This window comes from Columba livia, chromosome 13 (genome assembly GCF_036013475.1).
Source record: "Columba livia isolate bColLiv1 breed racing homer chromosome 13, bColLiv1.pat.W.v2, whole genome shotgun sequence".
NCBI classification, from domain to species: Eukaryota; Metazoa; Chordata; class Aves; order Columbiformes; family Columbidae; genus Columba; species Columba livia.
In genome coordinates, this window is record NC_088614.1 from 6,003,820 (window position 1) to 6,026,269 (window position 22,450).

Genomic DNA, 22,450 nt, shown 5'->3' on the forward strand with positions numbered 1-22,450 from the left:
CGCGCCCCGCCCATGCACTGCGCCTGCGCGGGCCCCGCTTCCGTGCGCCCCCTTCCCCCGCCCTATTGCGCAGGTGCGTTGAGCAGAATCCGGGACTCGCTTCGCGCCCGGCGCGGTCAGCGCGTGAAATATGTCTCGGGGTGGGAGCGCGACACCGGCGCTTTCCCACGGTCCCTGCGCGGGGGTTACAGTGGGGAACGGCCCACGGAGACGGGGGCTCTGGGGGACAGCCCAGGGGGACAGCCTGGGGGGGGTACGGGGACGCACGGCGGGGCAGGGGGCGGTTTGGGGTTGCGTGGGAACAAGGGGAGGGATTTTCCCACGGGCCCTGTGCAGGGTCACGGGGGAGGAACAGCCAGGGGGGACACGGGGCATGGCCGGGAGATGAAGCACACGATCAAGGGGACCACGGGTGAGTGAAGGGGGTGGTGAAACACCCAGCCCCGACCCCAGGGGCTGTCCGTGCCCCGCAGCACCCCCTGCCCCACCTCCCCTTTCCCTCCCACTCAGCAACAGCCATACGGCCCCTGGGTAGCCCAGCGGGTTTATTAGCCAGGGGGAGATGTACAGAGCAGCTGTGCCAGCCCGTGGTGCTGGGCACCCCGGCGTGGCCATCACCGACCCGGCGCAGCCAGGGCTTGGCACAAAAGCGGGGCTGGGGGCAGTGAAGGCTGGTGGCTGTGGGTGCCCTACAGTAGGATATGTTCCCCCAGGGGCCATGTCAGTGTCCAAGCAGGAACAGCAGGCACCTCACTGTGCCACTGCTCCTTGCTACCCCCTGGTCCATAAGGTATATAAATATAGAGGCTGTATGTATACGTCCTATGTATATATGTACATCCAGGTGGCCACCAAGGGGGACTGCACCCCCGTGCCAGACCCCTCACTTGTGCCAGGAGTCACCGTAGAGGGAGCGGGCCTTGGCACGGCGTGGCGTGGCGTTAAGGACAGCCACGCTGCGGCGGCTGGAGCAGATGACGTCGGTGACGAAGCCAGCACAGTCACTGCAGACGTCGCGCAGGACGGAGCCCTGGGCATAGATGTGAGGGAACTCCTCTTCCACTCGGCGCCAGCATGTGCCTGAGAGCGAGCTATGGCACAGGGCATCCGGTCAGCCCCGGCCCGAGGAGGAGGAGGGGGAGCAGGGGGAGGAAGGCTCAGGATCGCGGGACTCACTGGAAGGTCTCTCTCCTCCGCAGTGGCAGGGCTTTGGCCAGCAGTGAGCCTGGGAGGCTCTCAAAGCCCAGCGCGTAGACGGGGATGTGAGCCAGCTTCTTGGAAGGCATCTTCATCTGCTGGGTGTGCAGGCGTCAGGGCAGGATGGGGACAAGGATGGGACAGGGATGGGGACAAGGACAGGTATAGGGATAGGACAGAGACAGGGACACAGTGGCACTAGCCAGAGCCAGTCCCTTACCTTCAGGCTGCAGGAGCTGCAGACAGACCTGCAGACAGACAGAGAGGCTGGTGAACAGGGCGGGCACTGTCCCGTCACCCTCCCGTCACCCTCCCAGCCCCGTGCCATAGCATGGTGCTCACCGCTTGCAGAAGAGACAAGCTGCAGGCCAGGAGAAGAGGGGGAACTTGGCCCTGCAGCAGCAGCAGACCTGTGGGCAGAAGGGGGTGAGAGCAGGGCCGGGCGGGTGGCACTCAGCCCCTCTGGGCCCAGCTCCCACCTTCCCCTTCCTCAGGCTGCTGTACAGCTCCTTGCTCTGCAGGAACTTCTCCATCTCGGCCTTCACCAGCACCTTCCGCACGTTGATCATCTCCTCCACAGTGAGGGCCAGGCTCTCCACGGGGTGGCTGAACTCCTGTGGGCAAGGGGGGACGTCAGCCTGGTTTGCCACAGGGCTGCAGCACAGAGCATGGCTCAGAGCATCCCTGTGCTGTGGGCAGAACCTTCCAGCATCAGAAGAGCATCCGGACATAGAATCATAGAATCTTGGAATCATTTTGGTTGGAAGAGACCCTCAAGATCATAGAGTCCAATCATAACCCAAGCCTGGCACTACCCCACGTCCCCGAGAACCTCATCTCTGTGTCTGTTCAACCCCTCCAGGGGTGGTGACTCCACCACTGCCCTGGGCAGCCTGTTCCAATGCAGGACAGCCCTTTCCAGGAAGAAATTGTTCCCCAGATCCAACCTCAACCTCCCCTGGTGCAACTTGAGACCGTTTCCTCTGGTCCTGGCACTTGTTCCTTGGGAACAGAGCCTGACCCCCCTGGTTCCAAGCTCCTTTCAGGCAGTTCAGAGATCAGAAGGTCTCCCCTCAGCTCCTGTTCTCCAGCTGAACCCCCCAGGTACCTCAGCTGCTCCCATCACACTTGTGCTCCAGCCCCTCACCAGCTCCTTTCCCTTCTGAGGGATGACATGGGCAGGCCACCCCAGCACAGGGCACACAGCACAGTGTGCCTCAAGCCCCAAATCCTGTGCAGAGGGATCAGGGAGGCCGTGGGGACCCCCTGGCCACCTTGTACCCTCATGCCAGGTGCCATATGCCAGTGGCCATGTTCACACAATGTCCCCAACCCTGGTGTCCCCAGTCCCACCACCAGCACTCACCAGCCAGAGGTGCTTGGAGCTGGTGCTGGGGGCTGTGCCAGATCCTTCCTCCGGCCTCTCCTCCACGGCGCTGAGGGCAGCCCGGTGTGGCGCTGAGCTGACTGGCAGCGGGTGGCACCTGGCGGGGACAGAGCCTGCGGGGAGGCACAGGGTGGCCGTGGCAAAGCCACATTGCCCAGGGCCACCTGTGCTGCAGGGCACAGCACAACCATCCTGGGGACAGGGGGACGCGGGTGGCACAGGGCTGGGGACCCCAGCGGTACCTGAGCGGGGCCGGGGCTCGGGCTGCAGTGGCTCTGGCTCTGGCGGGGCAGCCTGGCCCCCCCCCAGCTGGTTCTGCAGCTGTGCCAGGTCTTGCTCTGAGAAGGAGCGGTCCCGCTTCAGCGGCACCTCCGCACCCGGAGAGTCCTCCTCCTGCAATGCCATGGCCACCCCATCACCCCCTTGTCCCCCCAGCACCTCCCGTGTCCCCCCGCTCCACCCTCCTGCCCCGCCGCGTCCCCTCTCTCGCCTCAGAGACGTTCATCTCCTCCATCTCGGCCAGCGTGGGCGCCTTGAGCAGGACGCGTGGCCGTGGCCGCGCTGGCGCGGTGCTGCCTGGGCAGTGGGAGAGCTCGAGGCAGGAGCTGGAGGCCAGGCGGCTGGCGCAGGCCTGCGGGATGCAGGGCAGGGAGCTGTACCCTGCAGAGGGACACGGGCTGAGTCCTGGTTTCACAGGGTCCTGCTGTAGTGCCGGGCATGCCACCAGCAGCCTGGCGTGGCGGGGAGGGGATGGTGGCACCTTTCTGGCTGTGGTATGGCATTTCCACTGGCCGAAGTTTCCTCTCCTGCCTGATCTCCTCCAGGATCTTCTCGTGGAGCGTCCTCTGCTTCTGGGGCAGGGGCCGCAGCCGCCGCTCTGACGCCTGCGGGGTGCAGGGATGGGACCTCAGGCGGTGGCCGCAGCTTGGGGCTGGTCACCCTCAGGTGCCCAGCCAGGCAGGGGTGGCACCTATGGGACCCACCGAGCCCTGCCCGGCACTGCAACGCCATGGGGGTGTCCCAATGCTGGCACCCACCTGCTTCAGTGGGGGCCGGGAGCGGATGAAGTCGAGGATGAGCTCGTGGGCGTCCTTTTTCACCCGGGGGGGGATGTCCCCATCCACCTGGGAGAGGGCAGAGGGGCCATGGGCAGTGCCAAGGCCAGCGGGCAGCCCAGCACCGTGGGGGCGCTGGTATGGGGGCAACCCAGCCACACTCACCATGACCTTGCGGAGTTTGTAGTTGCGGGCACGGATGTCCTGCATTAGCATCTCAAAGGGGGTGAGCTGGTACTCAGTGGGCAGGGGGTTGAACTGCTTCTCCTGCACCTTCTTCAGCTTCACACCGTGCCGCAGCTCCCGCATCAGCTGCACCCACAGCCGGGCCTGGGGGGGACACAGCGTCAGCCCCCGTGTGGCCCTGGCACAGCCCCCATGCCCGGCAGTGCCGCCGTACCCAGTCAGTGTTGCGCAGGCTGCCCAGCTCTGCCGCTGGCCGCTCCTCTGCCTCCTCATCCTCCTTCAGCTTCTGCAGCATCTGCCATGGTATGAGACGTTGCCACCCTGTCCCAGTGCTCAACAGCACTGGGGTCCGGCCAGGACTGTGCTGTGGGGCTGCAGCGGTGATGTGCACCCCGAAAGCACCCCCATCCCCGCCATGCGCCACCACTTTCACAGCAGCCCAAGGTAGACAGGAGCCAGCAGTGCCATGGCACAGCACGCGGGAGAGGCTGTACAGCCAAACACTGGTGCCAGCAGCCCTGAGCAGGGCTGGCATGGGGGGGCACCATGCTCACCCCAGCGTTTTGAGCCTGCAAGTGGATCTCCTGCCAGGCATAGGTTCAAACTGGAACACAAGAGGTTCCACTTAAATTTGAGAGGAATCTTCTTCTCATTAAGGCTAACAGAACACTGGAACAGGCTGCCCATGGTGGTTGTGGAGTCTCCTACTTTGGAGACATTCAACACCCGCCTGGACACCTTCCTGTGTAACCTCATCTGGGTGCTCCTGCTCCAGCGGGGGGGATTGCACTGGATGAGCTTTTGAGGTCCCTTTCAACCCCTGACATTCTGTGATTCTGTGGTTCTGTGTGCATTGATGCTGGCCATGCTGCTGGGCACCCGCACTCACCTCCTTGGCATCGCGGATCTTGGCAAGGAAGGCTTTCAGCTCCACGGTCTCGGCAAAGAGCGCCCGGCAGACAGCCTGGTAGTGCGCCTGCGCCTCCGTGGGATCGGCCAGGCGTGCGGCACAGCACCGCATGGCCTGCCCAAAGGTGCGCACTGCGCGCGGCGGCCCCTCGCCCACCTCCTCCTCCTCCTCCTGACCCCCGTAGCCCTCATCGGCTGTGGCACAGCCGCTGTCCTCTGAATCACTGTTGGTCATCAGGTCGATGAGCTGCTCCAGCCGTGGGCTCAGCTCCCGCTCCTCATTCTCGTCCAGCCCCCAGTCCAGCGCCCGGTAGATGGCGAAGCCCAACGACTGCACCATCTGTGGGGAGATGGCACCGGCTGGGCCCCGGCCAGACCCCAGCACTGGCTGTGCCATGGGAGGCCCTTGGCACACACAGCCAGCACCAGCTGCCCCCCTGCACCCCCCAGCCCTTGGGGTTCAGTCTTATCCCCCTGCTGCACCCCAGGACCCCATGACCACAGGGTGAGGGGGCAAGTGGCAGTGCCACCCAGGGGTGTGATGGCAGATGAGCCATGTCACCAGGAAGCTGCAGCAGGGCCAGGTGGGTGTCTGGCCTCCACCTACCTGGGCTTCGGTGGAGGGTGTCAGCAGCAGAGGCAGCCCTGGGGGAAGGAGAGGAGAGTCACCTCTGGCACCCACGGCCCCATGCTGGGCATCCCCCTCCATGTCAGCTCCTGTCCCACACCCCAGGGATGCTGCATCCATAGCCCCAGCTGGGGGGCACCCAGCAGGGTCCCCTCCCATCCCCAGCAGCTCCTGCCCCAAGCTGAGACCCGCATCCCCAACTGGTCCCTTCCTGACTTATTCCCAGCGAGGACCAGCAGGTCACTCACAGGACATGGCATGGGCTGCAGTGACAGTTGTGCCCAGCAAACGATGGTGCTTCCCACCGCAGAGCCGGCACAGCTGGAACATCACACACACACACAGGCCCAGGACACACTCATGGGCAGCTCAGAGCCTCCCAGGAGCTGGATGGCCATGGGACAAGGAGCAGGAGTGGCTTTTACTGTGTCCCCAAGGGCAGTGCCCAGGGTGCCCAGCTCTACTTTCCTGATAGTGGCTGCAGAGCCACTTCCCTGGCCCAGGGCAGCACTGGTCATTAGCTCTGTGTTTAGCTGATCAATGCAGCAGCCACAGGGATGTGCCAGCTGTGTGCCAGTCGCGTGCCAGCTGTGTGCCAGCCACATCCTGGCCATGGCCCCACGGACCTAGCCCAGGACCCACTGAGGATATCCACATGGGAGGGGTGGCACAAGCATCAGAGACGCAAGGTCTGGCCCTGCCATGGTGCCACACACAAGGACAACATCAGCCCCATGTCCCAGGCCATGCCTGGCTTCCACTGCAGTGCCAGCCCTGGAATGCTGTGTCCTGGCTTGGAGACGACACACCAGCACATCCCCGGGACCCTGTCACCAACACCATGGCCATGGTGGGAGCCAGGCTGGTGGACTGAGCCTGGCTGGTCCCGGCAGCTCCCTCCAGGCTTTGGGACATGGCCAAGGAGTGAGTTCCCGTGGGACAAGGAATTGGAGCAGCTCAGGCGAGGGGTGCCGGCTCACTCACCCAGATCCAGCCCCGTGCATGGGCGGAGCTGCCGAGCCGTGTGCCAGTCCGGTGCCATCACCTGCAGTGGTGCTGGGAGGCGACCAGAGCCCTTCTAGCTTTGGGCTTCAGCAGCAAAGAACCCAGATTTGTCCCTGAGGAGACGGTTCAGGCTGGCATGGGAGGGACTTAGGAGCAAGAGGTGTCATGGTGGCACCAGCTCTGGCACAGTGGCAGTGGAGGCTCAGGGAAGGGTGTGGGGCCATTCCTGTGTGCGACTGGCAGAGCTGGTGTGACCACGCCATGACCAGCTACTGTGGGCACATGCCATGCCTGTGCGTGGCCCTGCCCTGGGCACAGAGCTGTCCCACGTGCCCTGGCCCCCATGGGCTGCCCCCTGGCAGTGCTGAGCACTGGGTGCTGTCCCCAGGCGCAATGGCCTCCCTGCAGGGTGAGGCAGGTGACGCCGTTTGCAGCGCTCTGTTGTTAGGTGCAGGGGTGCTCCTTGCCGTGCTGAGCCACCCAGCATTGCTGCTGGCAGCCAGCCAAGCCTAATTACAGCCCGTAAACACCATGGCCCTGCCCGGCAGCGCCAACCACCCGCAGAGAGGGTACAGCCGCAAGTCCAAAGGTCAGGGATGGTGCTGCCCCAAAACACTGCTCCCAGTGGGCTGGGGTGCGATGAGGGTGGGACCAGGGCCCAGCAGGAACACATCGACCTGGGGACAGGGTCTCCTGTGGGGTCCAAGTGTTCAGGTGTGTGTGGTGAGTATGCCTGTGTATGTGCAGGTGTGTGTTCCTGTGTCTGTCTGTCCTTGCTGTGTGTCCTGCTCACCCGGATGGGCTCAGTGTCCTGCAGCCCCACAGTGGGTCCTGGCCTGGTGACCCCTGCACCTGTAGGCACCCTGCACAGCCCCGCACCCTTGGCCCAGCCTCACCGAATCACCCGGCTGGGCCCTGCTGGTGCCAGTTCCAGTGTCACCCCAGCCCTAGAGACCCAAGACACTGGCTCACCACTGGTACCACCAGTGCAAGCAATGGTCCTGACTGACCCAGTGCCAATGCCGGTTCACCTTGCCAGGGCTTGGGGTTCGTCCCCATCCCTGTGGGTGCCGATGCCAGCCATCTCCCCCATCCTCACAGTCTCTCTGGTGCCGCACCCCCGCAGCCGGTGCCGCACCGGTTCCCTGCCGTTGGTGCCTGTAATGCTGGTGCCCGTCCCCCCTCCCCTTGCTGCTCCTCCTGCCCATGCCCCGCTGCCGGTACCGGTTTTTCTCCACCAGTCCCGGTCCTCCCGCCGGGGCCGATACCCCCGGCCCCCCAGGGCCTCCGACGCGCGGTGCAGCGCCCCCTGCCGGTACCGGTAGGTCCCGGTGGTGCCGGTAAGTGCCGGTAAGTGCCGGTAAGTCCCAGCGCCCCCACCCCGCGCTGCCGGCTCCACCCCACGCCGCGGTGCTCGCTCACCGGGTGGTGGTGCGGGCAGTACGACGCTGCCGTCGCCGCGGAGGCGGATGTCTGCCGTGCGGAGCGGTGCGGCGGGGCCGGCGGGGGCGGCGCGGCAGCTCTGGAAGCAGAGCGCCCAGGCCTGCTCCTCGTTCAGCGGCTGTTCGTAACACTTCAGCACCTCCTCGAGGGACAGCTCCCGCGGGGCCCCGCCGCCCGCCCGCGCCATCGCCCCATCCCGCGCCCGCCGCCGCCGCCGCCGCCGTTCGGGCGGGCGGGGCCCCGGGAGGGGCGGGCAGGAGCGGGGGAGCGGCGGAGCGGAGCGGCTGGCGGAGGATCGGACCGGCCCCGCCTCCGCGGCTCAGCCCCGCCCGCGCCACCGCCCGCCGCCACCGGGGGCGCCCACCGGGAGTGGACGCGAGGGACGCGGCAGAGCTAAGGGGCACGGCGCGGCTTGGTACCGTACGGTACGGCTCGGTACGGTACTGCACGGTATGGTGCGGCTCGGCATGGCAAGGTACGGCTTAGCAGGGTTCGGTACTGCACAGCTCGGCACGGCACGGCTCAGTACAGCACGGCAGGGCATGACTTGGCACAGCACATCGTGGCACGGTATGGCACGGCTCGGCATAGCAGGGCATGGTACAGCACAGCTCGGCACGGCCAGGCCCATCCAGGCTGTCAGGATGCAGGATCAGGATGCAGGACTGTGTGCCGGGAGCGTAACTGGCTGCAGGGTGCAGGTGCAGGGCACGCAGCAGGGTGCAGCTTGTGGGGTGCAGGGCACAAGACAGGGTGCAGCAGCACATGCGGGGAGCAGGGTGAAGGCTGCCAGGGGCAGGAGCTGCTGCAGGGCACAGAGCATGTGGCTGAGTGCAGGGTGTGGGTGCCCTCAGGGTGAGGGGTACAGGGCGTGTGATGGGGTGCAGCATGCAGTGCCCAGGGTGAGTGCTGGGGGCTGGGTGTGGGACAGTGCTGGGGGACACCCCCCCCAAGAGACGCGGTTATGGCTCCCCAGAGGGGTGAAGCACCTGGCTCCCAGGTGTCCATCCCACAGAACACACGTGCCACGTGTGGGGCAGGCAGATGTAGGGACACGATGCTGTCAGGGCCAGGAGGACATCAGGGGAAACACGGCCATGAGTTCCCACATGCCAGCTCTGCTCGACTCAGCGGCTCTGGGGAGCCAGTGGAGGAAAAGGGCCAGGCAGGGACAAGGACACCCCTTGGAGGGAAGGACAAGAGCTCAGGATGCTGCAGACCACTTTGCGCATGGCCAGGAGCAGCAAGAGACAGCTGAAAGATGAGGAGCTGGAGTCTCTAAGGACACGATGTGCCACTGGAACACGGCTGGTGGGATGATGTCCTGCAGCCAGGGAGGGCTGGTGTGGCATGGGACTGGTAGGTGACTCATGCCCCAGCACCAGCAGGTCCCTTTGGACCCATGGGGTGGGCAGGATGTCCTGGCAGAGCAGGAAGGACAGTCAGCCTGCCGTGAAAGGTCAGCTAGAGCACATTAAAGCTCTTGTCATTATGAGCTTCCCATTTCCATGATGGAAAGAGCATAAAACCCATTCTCAGCTCCATTAACATAAGAGCATAAACTGGGGTTGATCCTGGAGCTGTGCTGGTGGGGCTGGGAGAGGGACAGAGCCAGCACCTGGGTGCTCGTCCATCTCACGTGGCCAAAGAACTGCCCTGGGGCCAGAGACCCATGGCAAAGAGTCTGGGGGGAACAATGCCCTCCTGTGCCCATCCTGGAGACTGTGAGCAGCACCAGCTCCATCGCTGGGGAGGGAAATGGGAGAACAGGGCTGGACGTCTGGGAAATGCAACCCCACATGGTGCCCTGGGGTCTGAGAAGGGGAAGGATGGATGCAGACAATCCAAAATATCTGTGCATCCCTGAGTTACTCAAAGAGCCCATCGTCGGGCCCCCTGGAGCAGCTCTTGGCTGTGATGGTGATGTCTGGGTCTGGCTTTCTGCACCAACAAGTGAGATTCGAATGCAACATTCACCCTGTAATCAGATGCCTTTGGAGCCTGCTTGGGGAGCAACTTTAGAAGGAGGAAAGCCGTGTGTGCTGCCCACTGCAGCGTGTCTGCGTTGTGCTCAGTTGGCTGCCGGCGTTCCTGTGCCACACACACCTGCCAGCGCCCACGGACACAGCCAGGGCGGCACCGCCAGGGACCGGAGCGGGGAGGACGTGCAGTGTTTGAAGGCGGCGATAACCCAACCTGCAGGATTAATGGGAATGCATTTGAAGTATGAAGCACAAGGCCATTTGCTTTGGGTAAAACTGTGATTAATATGAAATCAAGATGTAATTAAAAGCTACTGTCTTGGAAAAAAATCAAACAAAAGCCTAGTGTGTATGTGCATAGGGAAAATATAATTAAAAATGAAAGAAATAGGGAAAAATAAATGGACAGGTTGGGAAATGGTTGCAGAGCCCTATGGGAGTGTTGCATTTCACCTCGGCAGTGAAGTGGGACGTGCCCTGGCGAGATGGCTGCGGAGCTGGGCTGGGGGCAGAGCCCTTCCCCGGCAGCCTGCAGTGGGGTTGGGTGCTGTTTGCAGGTAATATGTTCACATGGGTTTGCTCTGCCAAATGCAAAGAATTTCCTTAACAAGCCACAGAAACCTGAGATGAGTGCACAGAGTGCCCAGGGGGCTGGATGCACCATTTTCCTGAGCTGCTGCAAGAAACTGGGGACCATGAAAGGAGGGAGCGTTTCACACAGTAGCTCGCTTTTGCTGTGTCGTGTGTGCTGGCCTCGGATGTGTCCGGAGTCTGACAAACATCCTGGCGTTGCTGCGTGGAACGCAGCCCCTGCTCCAGGCAGTAATGCTGAGCTCTCAGCTGCACCTCCGGGTGGGTTTCTTGTTGTTTTGGCCATCACGGTGATGGCTTCCCCCCTGTTTTTTCTTCTTTGGTCAAAGCAGAGGTGAGTCCCTGACTGTGCCTGGTGTCACAGAGCACTCGCTTCTCCCAGACTTTCTGGTTCCCCAAAACGCCCCTGCCACCCTGTCAGTGGGTCCCCCACCCTGAGACTGGCACCTTGGTCCCCTCGGGAGGGACACGAAGCCCTGTCCTGTTGCGCTCACCACTGCTGCCCTGCACCCCACTCTGGGGCAGGAGTGGGTCTGCAGCCTCACAACTGTCACGCAACGGAGGCTGCTGGAAGGGCTCCCCGGGCTCCTCTCCACATGAGCAAACTCTGGGGCATCCCAGAACGTGGAGCTCCAGGTGAGATGGCCACGCTGGGTGATCCCTTTGGAATCATAGAATGTAGAGCTGGAAGGGACCCATAAGAGTCATTGAACTCCTATCCCTGAACAGGACAACCCCAAAATGCACAAATGTTGAAGGATTAAACACAGTGATCACAGCTCCTCACAGGCTGTTGAGCCAGTGTGGCCGTGGGGACCTGCTGGCGATCACCGGTGACAGGGACATTTGCTGTCCCACTGCTACCCACGGGTGATGGCACTCCTGGCTGCAGCCTGGGACAGACAGGCAGACACAGGGCTCTGTGACACACGGGACACGGGTATCAGCTTGTCTGCAGGGATGCTCGGGAAGGATGGGACAGGGGACATCGGGGTGGGACAGGGGACATTGCGGTGGTCCTGAGCCCCCACGTTCCTGGGACACATCTTGAGGGCCACCCACTGCATCCCACACATGCTGCCTTTGTAGAGGGCATTCTCCTCTTTCCGTGTCCTACCCCAGCGTGTCCTCCATGTCCCCCGTGTACCCTCATATCCCTCCTCACCGCCTCACACAGCGGCTACCGGCCCCCGATGGACACCGCCCGCCCTCCCCAGCATGGCAGCTCCCCGCCTCCGCCACTACCAAGATGGCGGAAAGGCGTGCGGGACCACGCCGTGCTCCCAGCCAATCAGCGGAGGCGGCGGGGAGCCAATGGCGGCGCGGGGCGGGCGGATTTGGTTGCCGGGGCCGCTGTCATGGCGGGCCCGGGTGGCAGGACGTGGCGGGATCTGTTGGGTAGGTCTGGGCCGGGGCAGCGCCGGGGCTACTCTGAGGGAGCTCTTGGCCTGGAGCTTCCTGCAGGGACAGTGGAAGGGAGGGTGACTGTCCCCTCTCTGCCCTCGTGCACCCCCCAATCCTCCGGTCTGTGTGGTGCTCTGGGCTCCTGGCAGCCCATCTCCTCAGCCCCTCTCCTCAGCCCTCCACCACAGTCCCCCTCAGCCCTACCTCTCCCAGGAGCCCCCTCTTCAAGGCTGGTGCTTTTCTGTGGCCCTGCCGTGGCTCCTGTCCTGTGGTGGGGGTGTCAGGGTGGCACTTTGGCTGCTCTGGGCCGAGGGCCTTTGCAGGCCGATGGCTGACACTGCCTGACAGGGCTTGGGCTGCGCTGGGCCACCAAAGAGCAAACCGTGCAGAGCTGCCTGGAACAAACCAAACAGAACATCCTGCACAGCTCCTGTCATGCTGCCAGCTCACCACGGTCTGACTGGGGCTGCCTTTGCCCTGTCAGAGCTAAAGAAGCAGAGCAGGGGGGCATCCTCAAGGGGCTGTTGGAACACGCTGTGGTTATTAAAGAAATCCAAACTTCTCAGCAGGGAGAGCCAGGAAACGAAAAAGCGCCTTTGGGAGTGGAGCAGAGCTCCGGGAAGCGGCTCTGCGTGTGCTGGATCGCCATCAGAACCTGAACGACCTCCTCCTGGAGGTATGAGTGGGCGATTGGGGCAGGGGTCAGGCTGGGGACCGCCAGAGGTCCAGCTGGAGGTGGGTTCCAGCGGGGTCCTTCCTGGGGCAACTGCAGGACGAATGTCCAAGGAACACAGATTTTATGACAACTGAAAAGAAAAAACAGCACCGTAGGAGGAAAACAAAGTTTAGAGGTTTATGTTGCAGAAATGGGATTTGTTTTTCCTTTATTCCTCTGTGTTTTAATGTTACAGGCTTAAGATGGTTAAGCATGGTTTGGTTTTGAACAAAAGGAAACTCAGCACCTTTTTCTTGGGGTCCGAACCGGCTTCTTGTGAAGACAGGAAGAAAAATCAGGGGAGACTATTATTGGGTTTTCTCTGAATTACAAACCGTTTCTGACTAATGTGGCTGTTGTTAAGAAAACCCGTGTCGTTTGCCTGCATAGATGCTCGAGCCAAGATTCTGACTTGGCCACGTTCTACCTCCTCCTCATGTACGGGAGAGAACTCTTGATTTTCATAACTTGAATAGACAATTCAGATACTTCACACAGTTCAACCATAAGGATGTTCCTTTCTGTACAGAATGTTTGTCTTTATAAAAAGAAAAAAAAGGGGATTTAACTAGAAAAGGATCCGCATTTTCAACATTTTGACACGTTTCATCAAATATTTATGACAGTGTGGCTTCACAGAAAGGACTTGAAAGATATTCTGTTCTTGGTGCTGTTGCTGATCTGTTGGGTGACTGGGGACAAGCAGCTTCGACCTTTATCTCATTTTCTCTGCATAAAGTGGAGATAACTGTACTTATGTCTCTTGTAAAGTGCTCTGAAATCTTTGGTTTGCCACAACTATGTGGGAGCTTGGTGTTAATGTCACTTCAGTTGCTCCAGCTCTCAAGGATGCCAGAGCTGCTCTTAGTGTTTTAGAGGAAGCAGGTTTGTAAATATGTGTAACAGAGATCTCAGAGTGTTATGTTGTTGTTTGGCTTCCAGGTGGAAGATGCAGCCAAACCAGGTGGACAGGAGAGTGTAAAGAACCAGGAAGTATCCTCAGAATCATTTACAGGTGACTATTGGAGACAGACACGGCAAAGAACTTTTCTTTGTGTATTGAATTTCTACCTGTTCAATGCAACCTCAGTTTTGCTTTCTTTTCATTGTTCTGGTCTCCCACTTGGCTGCTCATTTCTTACTTGTCCGGTGATGACAACCCTGGCAAGGTCTGATCGTTAAATACTTTGATTGTTTGGAAGTGTTACTGTGAGCCCCACAAGACTAAAATACAAGGATCTGCTTAACAAGGGTACTCTACCTCTGTGGTTGTTCTGCCCCCATTTTACGTACAGAAAAGGAATGAAACATGGAAATGAAAATTATTTGCCTGGTGCAACAAACTACATCTGTGCTTGAAGGGGTTTAAGACTTGAGGCTTCTGTTTTCATAGTCGTGTTCAAACCCTCTTTTCTTCCACGCTGACAGCTTTCTGCTTTGTTTTTTTGTTTAGTCTCTGTTCTGCAGGAACAGGCCTTGAGATTGGGTGTGCCCGCAGCAATCTTGGCAGCCAAAAATGCTGTTACCAACATCGAGCGGATCTGTCAGGATTCTGCCAGCCCCTCGGAAGCCCCATTACTGAACTTGGACCAGAGAGTAAGGGAAAAGGTTTATATTTACTTTATCAAGAACGTTGTATTGTTAGATTTGACTTTAAACTCAGTTTATCTGTTCTGATAAAGTCACCCAAACACGTAGCACCTGAGCAGCGATTATTCTTTTATGTGTCCGATATGCGCACAGAAGTAGGGAGTTCTTCTCCTATACAGGGAAGTGTCTGTTTTTGGCAGCTTAGAACTGAAGTTTTTTATCTGTTGCCAAAGTGCAGCATTTCAGGGGTCTCTCTAAGCAGATCCAGTGTTATCATCTCTGGTTATTTACAAAGAAAATGATCTCTGCTTCATTTCTGGGGTGATTCCAGAAGAGGTTGTCTGGCTTGCTTCAGACCATGAAGGATTTGCTGGCGAACAACGTGTTCTGTCGCTCAGTCTTCTGTCAAGAGATGTGGAAAATGAAGGTAAGAACTCATGGAGAATAGCTGCCGTGATACAGGCCAGTTTGACTTCACCTGAGGGATGTGGTCGCATGTTTTCGGCCCCGCTCTCCCGCGAAAGCAGAGATAACAGGAACACGGACTGGCAAAGTGCTGGGATTTCCCTGCAGTTTCCCTTGGTGGCTTTTATGGTGACTGAGAACAACCTTGCCACTGCTCATCCCTGTAGTCTTCAACTCCTGACAGTCACAGTAGTCTCTCTGACCTTTCAAAAGCATGAACTGAATTACAAATGGTGGGGTTGTTTTTTTGTTTGTTTTAAAGCAAGTTGACTGGGACCTTCCTTGCCTCTAGCAGGTTGTTTTTTTTTTGAGGAGGATTTAGTAGAACTTTGGAAGTAGGTGAATTATTAAAGTTGTGTGGCAGTTTCTGCTAAAAACTGCCACATGATCCCAGAAGTCCGTTATGTGCTTTGTCAGCAATATTCAATGAGTCTTTGGCGTTCTGGTTCTCCGCTTTGTTTATCTGGAAGTGATGATAACCCTGAGTGAGTTCACGCAGAAAATGGCTTGAGAGAAATGCGATAGCAGATACCAGGTTGCGTTGCTTCACAAAACTGTTGTCTTGATTTCATTTGGGCCGTTTGTTTTCTTAAGATAAGTGATGGTCTAAGTGCAAGTAAGGACTTTTTGTGAGGGGGGCAGTTCTGGTTGCTCCGGTGGGAAAGAAGGCAGAGGCTGATCTGTCAGGATAAAGAGCCACGCTCTAGTCTCAAATATCTGATCCTGGGCTGAAAATAGAATCCCGTGTGTTTTGTAGGCTGATTAAGATCTCCCAGTTCTCGGGCAGACATGGAGATCAAGTGCTGCTGTGTCACCGAGATTGTTACAGGAAAGAATTAGGTTGTCCAAGACAAAGTATGTGGGCAAGTCCAGGGTCACACTATGAGGCAGCTGCTAGTTGCTGCAGGTTAAGCTCGTGGGGCTTTTCTCCTTCATGGCCTGTCTGCCCAGGACTCCCAGGTATCTCTTCTTTCTGTTTTGTCCTCATGGACATGATGCTTGGTGCTGATTTTACCAATGATGAGCCTGGTGTTCAGGAGCTGGACTGTCCAAGTAGCATTGGCTTTTCCTCTGCATCCATTGTCCTCTCTGCCCGTACGGTTGCCGCATTTTTCTGTCATCTCCTATTGGGAAATGGGTTTGAGAGCAGCAAACTCACTTCACAGAGACTAATAAAAAGTTAACAGGCTAAGCGATAATTCTCTAATCTGTTTCCAGAGCTGAATTATTATAACAAGATGTGAAGCTGTTTTCTGGAATATCCCCTGCTCCCTCGAATATGCAGCATCAGCATTATTCCAGCGGGACAAAAATGGAGATATTTATTACTTGACCATGAAAATTTAAAATGATGGTGCATCTACAACCCTAAACCATTCAAAATTTGTAGGAAGAAAAGATCAGATATAATCTTTCCTCATTTGTTTTTTCTTATGTTATTGTTTTTAAGTTTTAATAAGTTCTGGATAGTTTGAATAAACAGAACTTAGTTTTATTCTTTTATGTATAGTTTTCATTAGCCAAATGTTAATGTTAACTGCCAAATGCAGACAGTGACCTGATTGTGACACCTTATTAGGCCCCTCCGGTGCTGGAAGCTGTGTGGCACTTGCACAGAGGAGACATCATTGGGCTGGGAGAGCTGCTGGAGAGGTGAGCAGAGGTTTGGAGGTTTGCAGATGTATTTAATCTTGTAAAGCCTATTGAAATGTAATCAGGGATTAGTCATGAGTATTCTGGACTAAGAATATAGTCAGGTGCTGGCAAGCGATCAGATTAGATTTAAGAAGTTACCCTGGGTTTGAGAGGTTACTCTGGGTTAATTAGCACAGGTTAAGTGGCCCGTTGTCTGGTGGCTGCCGAATCAGTCGCAGTGTGGAGCACAATGGCTCCGTGAGACCCACTGCTGCAGCTGTCCTGGTGACACTTTCCCCAGGGCTTTGTTTCGCCGCTTTGTTTCTGCCTTGGAAACTCATTTAGTCCCCCAAAATGAGTGCTGGTCTCGAGGAGAAACATCGCTTTGCAGCAGCTGTGAGCTGCTGTCTTCACAATCCCGACATTTCAGTAAGGTTTGGTGGAGTTAATCTCCAGAGAACAGTTCTTCTAGGAACTGATTTATTTTTAAACTAACAAGTAAAACCAGTTAATCCTGTGGGAAGTTCAGGGTGTTTTCTTATGGTGTCAAAGGAATGTTACGGCAATCTTCTATGCCTTCGGTGTTGGTTTACTTGTCTGTTAATGGAATAGGAAAAAAGCCTTCAGTGTCCACTGTACTTCAAATTCAAGCAAACCAAATGGATAGATTAAGAGCTTGATTAATTTTTTTTTTTTTGTTAACCATTTTTATCTAAGTATCTTAGAAATTGGAACTGAAGTCTTCTGGCAGTACTTTCTAAATGGGAATACTTTAATGTCAGAGATGAGGAAATACTTGAACACACAATTTCACACATATTTTTTCCCTTTGGATGTGTTTGTTGTGGAATCTTTTTACAAAGCAAATAAAGCTCTTGCTGGTCCAAATTAAATAAATGAAAAGCCACACACAAGGCAGAGTCCTGCACAGATGGTTCTTTCCTGAGTCCAATGGGATGGTGGAGGGAATAAAACCAGCCTTACAAAGAGCAGGAGGGATTGAACTGAATGTGCTTCTCTTTGTTCTCAGCAGCCCGTCCGTCCCTGCTGCGGTGGAGTGGCTGTGCGGTGGCCTCAGTGGCCTCTGTGAGCAGGCGGAGGGGACCCACGGAGACGAGGAGGTGGCGGGACACGTCCTCTCAGGCAAGACACCCAAGCAGGCACTGCAGGAGGGGGCTGAGTAGGTCAAAGGCTGGGAGGTGTAAGACAGAGGCCTTGCTTTGCGTTTTCTTACCTCGTCTCAGTGAGGGGAATGTATTTTTATATTTAGCAAATTCAGCAATTTTTTTTTCCCTTAAAAGAGAATTGGTTTGAATTTCTGAATCTATTTGAGTTGTAGTATCACAAGACAGTGTAATTGCAGGGAGTATGGAGCCAGGGATGATATATTGAGAGTGTGATACTCCTGCAAACTGTGATATTCTGGACCAGAATATCTCGAAATATCTTCTTTTTACAAGGAGTCTCATGGAAAAGACAAGGGACAATGGGTACAAGTTACCTCTGGGAAGATTCCGATGGACACGAGAGGGAAATTTTTCCCGATTAGAACAATCAGCCATTGGAATAATCTCCCTGGGAAGTGGTGGATTCCCCAACACTGGACAGTTTTCAGATCCAGCTGGACAGGGTGCTGGGCCAGCTTGGCTAGACTGGGCTTGTGCCAAGAAAGGCTGGACCAGTTGATCCTTGAGGTCCTTTCGACCTGGGATTCTATGGTATTTAACAGTTCCATTTTCCCCTTGCCCTTTCCTGTTATTTATTTTATGGTTTTGTTTAGAAAAAGTCACTACGTGATTTCATTGACGAGCTGCAGTCAGGCTGGACCAGTACCAGTCCGGTACAACCCACACGAGTTCTGCAGCAGTGATAAGACCTGTAAATGCTTTTGTCTGTACAATTCTTGAAGTTTCTGTGCTCCCTGCTATCCATTGTTCTAGATCCTTTAGCGGGGAAGTAATTTTACTCCAAGACAATAAAAGATTCCTGCTGGCTGCTGTGTAGTGAACAAGGCTTTTCAGCCACTGCTGCTGTTGGGAGATGGGGAGGCAAAAGAGTGAGTGGTCTTTATTTTCATACTGAAACACTAATTCCTTCTCAATTCGCAGACTTTGCGATTGTGTTTCTTCAGAACGGCTTTCAGCAAACTTCAGAGCTGGGAAGGAAGTTGGAATTCAAGAAGGTCCCCAATGTAAGAATGAAATGAGACTATTTACAAATGTTTGTTTAAAGAGTGGTTCCTTTATATACCTCTGGGCCTTGCTGAATGTAAATAAATGTGAGTTTAGAGCAACAGAAAAAGGGTGGTGGGTCCAGGCTGGAGTGGGCGATGAAGAAACGCTGAAACCAGAACACAGACATTTTTTTAAGAGATATATTTTCCAAGGTGAGGTGTCCAGGGTTTTGTAAGCTTCCTCGGTTTCACCTTGATTGGCTTCCTAGGAATGTGAGGTGTGGAGTGCTGGTGAGCATGGGAAATGCTTCCCCTTCTGTCTATTGTATCTGCTCTACGATAAAGCCTGAGCTGAAGGTTAAGCTTTAAATTAAGAGGGACAGAACTTTCTTTGAGTCAATTTAATTTTTCTGCATATTACTGTAGCTCTTTTAAACTCTAAATGGTCTTAATTTGTCCATTTTGAACAGATCTGTCATGCTGTCCTACAAAGAATGTTGACATGTAAGTGTGTTTGTGATTCCTGGCTTTGTGCATTGCTGCTGTTTGCTAGACTTGAGTTCCTTGTTCATTACCAAATCTGCAAGGAGAAATCCTTTGCCTGGACTGCTTTTCCTCTGCTGTGCATATTATTAATGTCACTGATTTTGTGTGCCCCTGTTTTTCCTTTTGCTCTTGTAAAGTGAGTGTCTTCCAACGCTGCAGATAATTTCTTGCCTGTTATGCCAGTTCGTTTTGATGTTCCCAGCTGCAACATCAGGTTGATATCTGAGCTGATTTTTAAGAACTGTGCTACAACAGACCGGTTTGCTTACAGAGGTTAACCTGGGAGATTATTTTTTTCTGCTTTGAATTTACAAAGTTATGTGCAAGTAAGCTATTTTCCTGGTTCATGGTTTGAATTTGCAGACTAGCGTTTTGTGAAACCTATTTTTTTTAAATGCTGAGCGAAGACATCTAATGTACATGTGTAGTCCTTAAAAGACCTTCAAGAAGTGTCACATGGCCAAGGTGCCTGTTTTGGCCCGGGCAGTCCTGCTGCTGGGGGCTCAAGCGTTGTAGTCCCTGCTTTGCATTGCAAATCCTGACTCAGAAAGACCAAACACGCATCGAGGTTATTTTTGTCTTATGTCACAGATGATCTTCATGGTAAGTTGCTGTATGTGCTGTACAGTGGAGGAAGTGTTTGCTCACACCCCCTCACGCTCACTCACGCCTCTTCACTCTCGCTCATGCCTCTTCACTCTCGCTCACACCTCCTCACGTGCCCTACACTGGGATATTAATATAATCTGGCTGTGTGGCTGCTGTTCCTTTCCCGTCTCCTTAGTGACAGCACTTTACCACTTTTGCTGGCACATTTCAGCTTCAGCAACGTGCTCAGTGCTGCTGCAGAGGCTGGTGCTTCTCCTCTGCTGTAGGATGCCTGCAGAGCAGGACACATGCCAGGGCTGCTCCCTCTCCCCGCGGTGCTGCCAGCCCCATCCCGTACCTGTCCCACAGGGAACATTGTCTGCGGACAGAAATGCCTTACACGCCTTGCAAAGTGGTTCTAAAATGGAAAAGCTGTAAGAGAAGTGCTTGATTTTTTAGTACATATGAATCCTATCTCAGATGGCCCTTTAGTAGCATCGGCATTTGAAAAATAACTTTAATAAGCACAGGATGAGGGGATTTTGGAGGAAAAGAAGCGAGATACCAGCAGCCACACAGGCGCTCGTGCTGCCCTGCTCTTCATGTGACCTTCACGTTCCCACAGCCTGTGCTGCTGCTGGCTGATGTGCAGTCTGTGCACCTGAAAATATCTTAAACGAGTTTTATACAAGGTATTTTTGTTAGTCTGTACTTTTGGGTCACCTTCGAGGGGTTTCACTCCATGCATCAGCTGCTTTGAAGAACATTAGAATTCTTTGTGTAAAATAATTCACTATTAGTGAAGACCTTCACAGGGGGAGAAGGATGGGCTGGGAGAAGCATGGGAGCACCATGCTGCACCATGATGATCTTGCTCTATTGAACTCCTGTGCCCGAGGATAAGCAGAGTTTATCTCCTTTTCTCTATTCTTCCCTACTTAGCCTGACAGTATTCCTCTGCAGGGGAGGAGAGCTTTACAACTAACCCTGTGGGCTGCCTCATGCAAGGACACGGTTTTGCTGCCCCAGCTCAATACATTTCCTTTTCAGGCTATTTTCTGAATGATCCTAACGAGCAAAGCAAACTCTTAACTGTTAAAACAGGAGGCTTTTGAAGGTAGGACGGGACAAGAAACAGGAAAATCTGCTGTTGCAGCGGGCTGTAAAGCACAGGGTCTCTCAGTACGTGGTCTTTGGCATGGGCTGATGGTCCTGGCCACGTACTGTGCAAGCTGCCAAGCTGTTTGAGCTCCAGCCGTCGCTTTGGGGCAGATCTAGCTCTAGAAGGAAGTTCTAAGCAAACGTAACATGAAGTCCCAGTGGCAGCAGCTGCTCTTTGTTTGGTGAGGGTGGTTGAGACTGTTGTCTCCAGGGGTTAATTCAGAGCCTGCTTGTGCAAATCCCTGCTCCAGACGGACGCTTCTCTCCTACAGCTTTGCAGGGTTCACACTTGCAGATCTGCTGCACAATTAGGGTTGTGTTTGGAAATTAACTACTAATGCATGTGCATTTTTAGATGGCTTAATTATTAGCACATTCTTGGGAATGCTTTTAAATTGGTTCAAGGTTAGTATTAATAGTTTTTGAGTCTGTGTCACTTTTGAAAAAAATTCACAGGAATGTAACGCTGCTGAATGGCTTCTGCACATTTCCCCAATGGGGCCACCTTCTTAAAGGTGCACGGTTAGTTCCTGTGTTGTTTAGTGTCACAGTTTCTTCCATTTCCATTTCTCTCATTGCATTTTTGTGTTTCTGCTTTGGGGTACAGGGGTGCTTGATGCTGTTGCTAAAGAGAAGCAGGAAGATGTTTCCACGTCACAAGCTGTGAGATTCTGGTAAGAAACGCTGCTCACCTGGGTAATGTCAGGAGTTTTTTATCCACTGTTAACACTTGTTACTGAAATAGTGTGAATGTTTCACACGCCGTGCTACTTATGTTTAGTATTCTCTCTAATAAAATATGTGCAAGTGAAAATGCACGTTAAAAAATAAGTGTCAGGTAGGAAATGGTGTTCTGGCAGGGCTGGAACCAATCTTGGAGCATCTTCTTGGTATGTGGCAAGTTTCCCCCATCGAGTTTTCTCACTCTGCTTCTGAGCAGAAGCAGCTGGAAGGTGCCATCATCTTCTGTAATTCCTGCTTCCAAACACATTTTGTCTAACAACTTTGTACATGTCAAGCCAGACCCATCCTGTGCAGGAGTATATATTGACTTAAGTTTGTAAATCTGATAGCTACGTAATATTGAGTAACCAACAGATTTTAAAAATACATACAAAAAGGTATATATCCCTGGTAATTTGATAAGAGAGATAAGGGAAAAAAAAAGTCTTTCACCCTGATCAGTACCTGGTTGATCATACTTCCTGTGCATTGTTTCTGAACATTTCCTTGTCGTTTGTAGGCTGAACGTGTTCAATGTGTCACTTTATAAAAGCGTGGTTCATCCAGATTCCTTGCAGCAGTTTTTTAGACACACCCTGACCGAAGTTCTTACCTACAACCCGTTGTTGAAAGGTAGGAACAGGCAGGGAGAAGCGAGTGTCTCCATGGTGTGTTAGTGTGTGTCAGGAGCTCCAGCCTACCCAGGCCTGGCTTAATGGAGTCGAGCCTGGAGGACCCAGAGCCAGAGCAGCTGCCCGACTCCCCAGCTCTTTCCCTCATGCACTTTCCATGGTGCTAGGTCAGACCAAAAAAAAAAGAAAATTAATCTGGGCTTGAGAGGGCTGTAGTTCAGGAGAAAACTTGGAGTGGAAAATCAGTGCCTTCAAACAGAGCTTCTGCCAATGATTTCTGAACAGATATTTGGAGTAAGCCTAATGGTCTGGGAGAGCTCTGGCCTCTGGGAGTAGTTTTGGACAAAAGGACAAACTGGGTGGGAGAGATGATGCTGCGGAGAGCGCTGGGGCTGACACAGGCTGGCCCTGTGTGTTTGGGTTGAGGCCCAAGAC

At 54.9% G+C, this 22,450-nt stretch overlaps 2 protein-coding genes and 1 long non-coding RNA gene across 15 annotated transcripts in view; 2 read left to right on the forward strand and 1 right to left on the reverse strand.

Annotated features, from left to right (window-relative positions):
- Positions 1-528: 528 nt before the first annotated feature.
- Positions 529-8,109, reverse strand: SPIRE2 (spire type actin nucleation factor 2). 3 transcript variants are annotated; one of them, XM_065028716.1, is made up of 15 exons: positions 7,790-8,109; positions 5,342-5,379; positions 4,715-5,074; positions 4,040-4,120; positions 3,805-3,969; positions 3,622-3,708; positions 3,345-3,468; positions 3,075-3,244; positions 2,827-2,977; positions 2,564-2,697; positions 1,677-1,811; positions 1,540-1,607; positions 1,418-1,445; positions 1,177-1,292; positions 529-1,091 (listed from the first exon to the last, which is right to left on the reverse strand). In XM_065028716.1, the coding sequence occupies exons 1-15, from the start codon at positions 7,995-7,997 to the stop codon at positions 884-886; spliced, it is 2,073 nt and encodes a 690-aa protein (XP_064884788.1). In that variant the 5' UTR covers positions 7,998-8,109; the 3' UTR covers positions 529-883. The 3 variants fall into 3 exon arrangements, with proteins under 3 accessions (XP_064884788.1, XP_064884790.1, XP_064884789.1); XM_065028718.1 differs by having other exon boundaries at positions 1,177-1,295; positions 7,790-8,079; XM_065028717.1 differs by lacking the exon at positions 7,790-8,109 and adding an exon at positions 6,347-6,478 and having other exon boundaries at positions 1,177-1,295.
- Positions 8,110-8,128: 19 nt separating this feature from the next.
- Positions 8,129-10,132, forward strand: LOC135575336 (uncharacterized). The gene is made up of 2 exons (XR_010465901.1): positions 8,129-8,285; positions 9,799-10,132. It is a non-coding gene; the product is annotated as an uncharacterized LOC135575336 (long non-coding RNA).
- A 1,556-nt stretch (positions 10,133-11,688) lies between these two features.
- FANCA (FA complementation group A) overlaps positions 11,689-22,450 on the forward strand; it is a 34,492-nt gene continuing 23,730 nt past the window's right edge. For 3 of the 11 annotated variants that reach the window (XR_010465903.1, XR_010465902.1, XM_065028724.1), the window contains exons 1-11: positions 11,706-11,781; positions 12,354-12,463; positions 13,445-13,517; positions 13,956-14,098; positions 14,424-14,519; positions 16,137-16,210; positions 17,223-17,335; positions 18,301-18,383; positions 18,836-18,869; positions 21,268-21,334; positions 21,904-22,016. Coding sequence is in view for 9 of the 11 variants with exons in the window: in XM_065028724.1 (XP_064884796.1) it covers positions 11,742-11,781; positions 12,354-12,463; positions 13,445-13,517; positions 13,956-14,098; positions 14,424-14,519; positions 16,137-16,210; positions 17,223-17,335; positions 18,301-18,383; positions 18,836-18,869; positions 21,268-21,334; positions 21,904-22,016 (946 nt within the window). In the remaining 2 variants the exon portion in view is untranslated. Of the gene's footprint in view, positions 11,782-12,353; positions 12,464-13,444; positions 13,518-13,955; positions 14,099-14,423; positions 14,520-16,136; positions 16,211-17,222; positions 17,336-18,300; positions 18,384-18,835; positions 18,870-21,267; positions 21,335-21,903; positions 22,017-22,450 lie in introns of all 11 variants that reach the window. The other 8 variants (XM_065028729.1, XM_065028730.1, XM_065028731.1 and 5 more) reach the window with 8 other exon arrangements.

What these genes read in the sequence shown, in the direction of transcription:
- SPIRE2 (XM_065028718.1), bottom strand. Translation starts at nt 7,997, where the DNA reads ATGGCGCGGGCGGGCGGCGGGGCCCCGCGGGAGCTGTCCCTCGAGGAG. An exon ending in AGATCCGCGATGCCAAGGAG is followed by an intron (nt 4,121 to 4,714) that starts GTGAGTGCGGGT and finishes ATACCATGGCAG; the next exon opens with ATGCTGCAGAAGCTGAAGGA. An exon ending in GCAGCTCCTGCAGCCTGAAG is followed by an intron (nt 1,296 to 1,417) that starts GTAAGGGACTGG and finishes CTGCACACCCAG; the next exon opens with CAGATGAAGATGCCTTCCAA.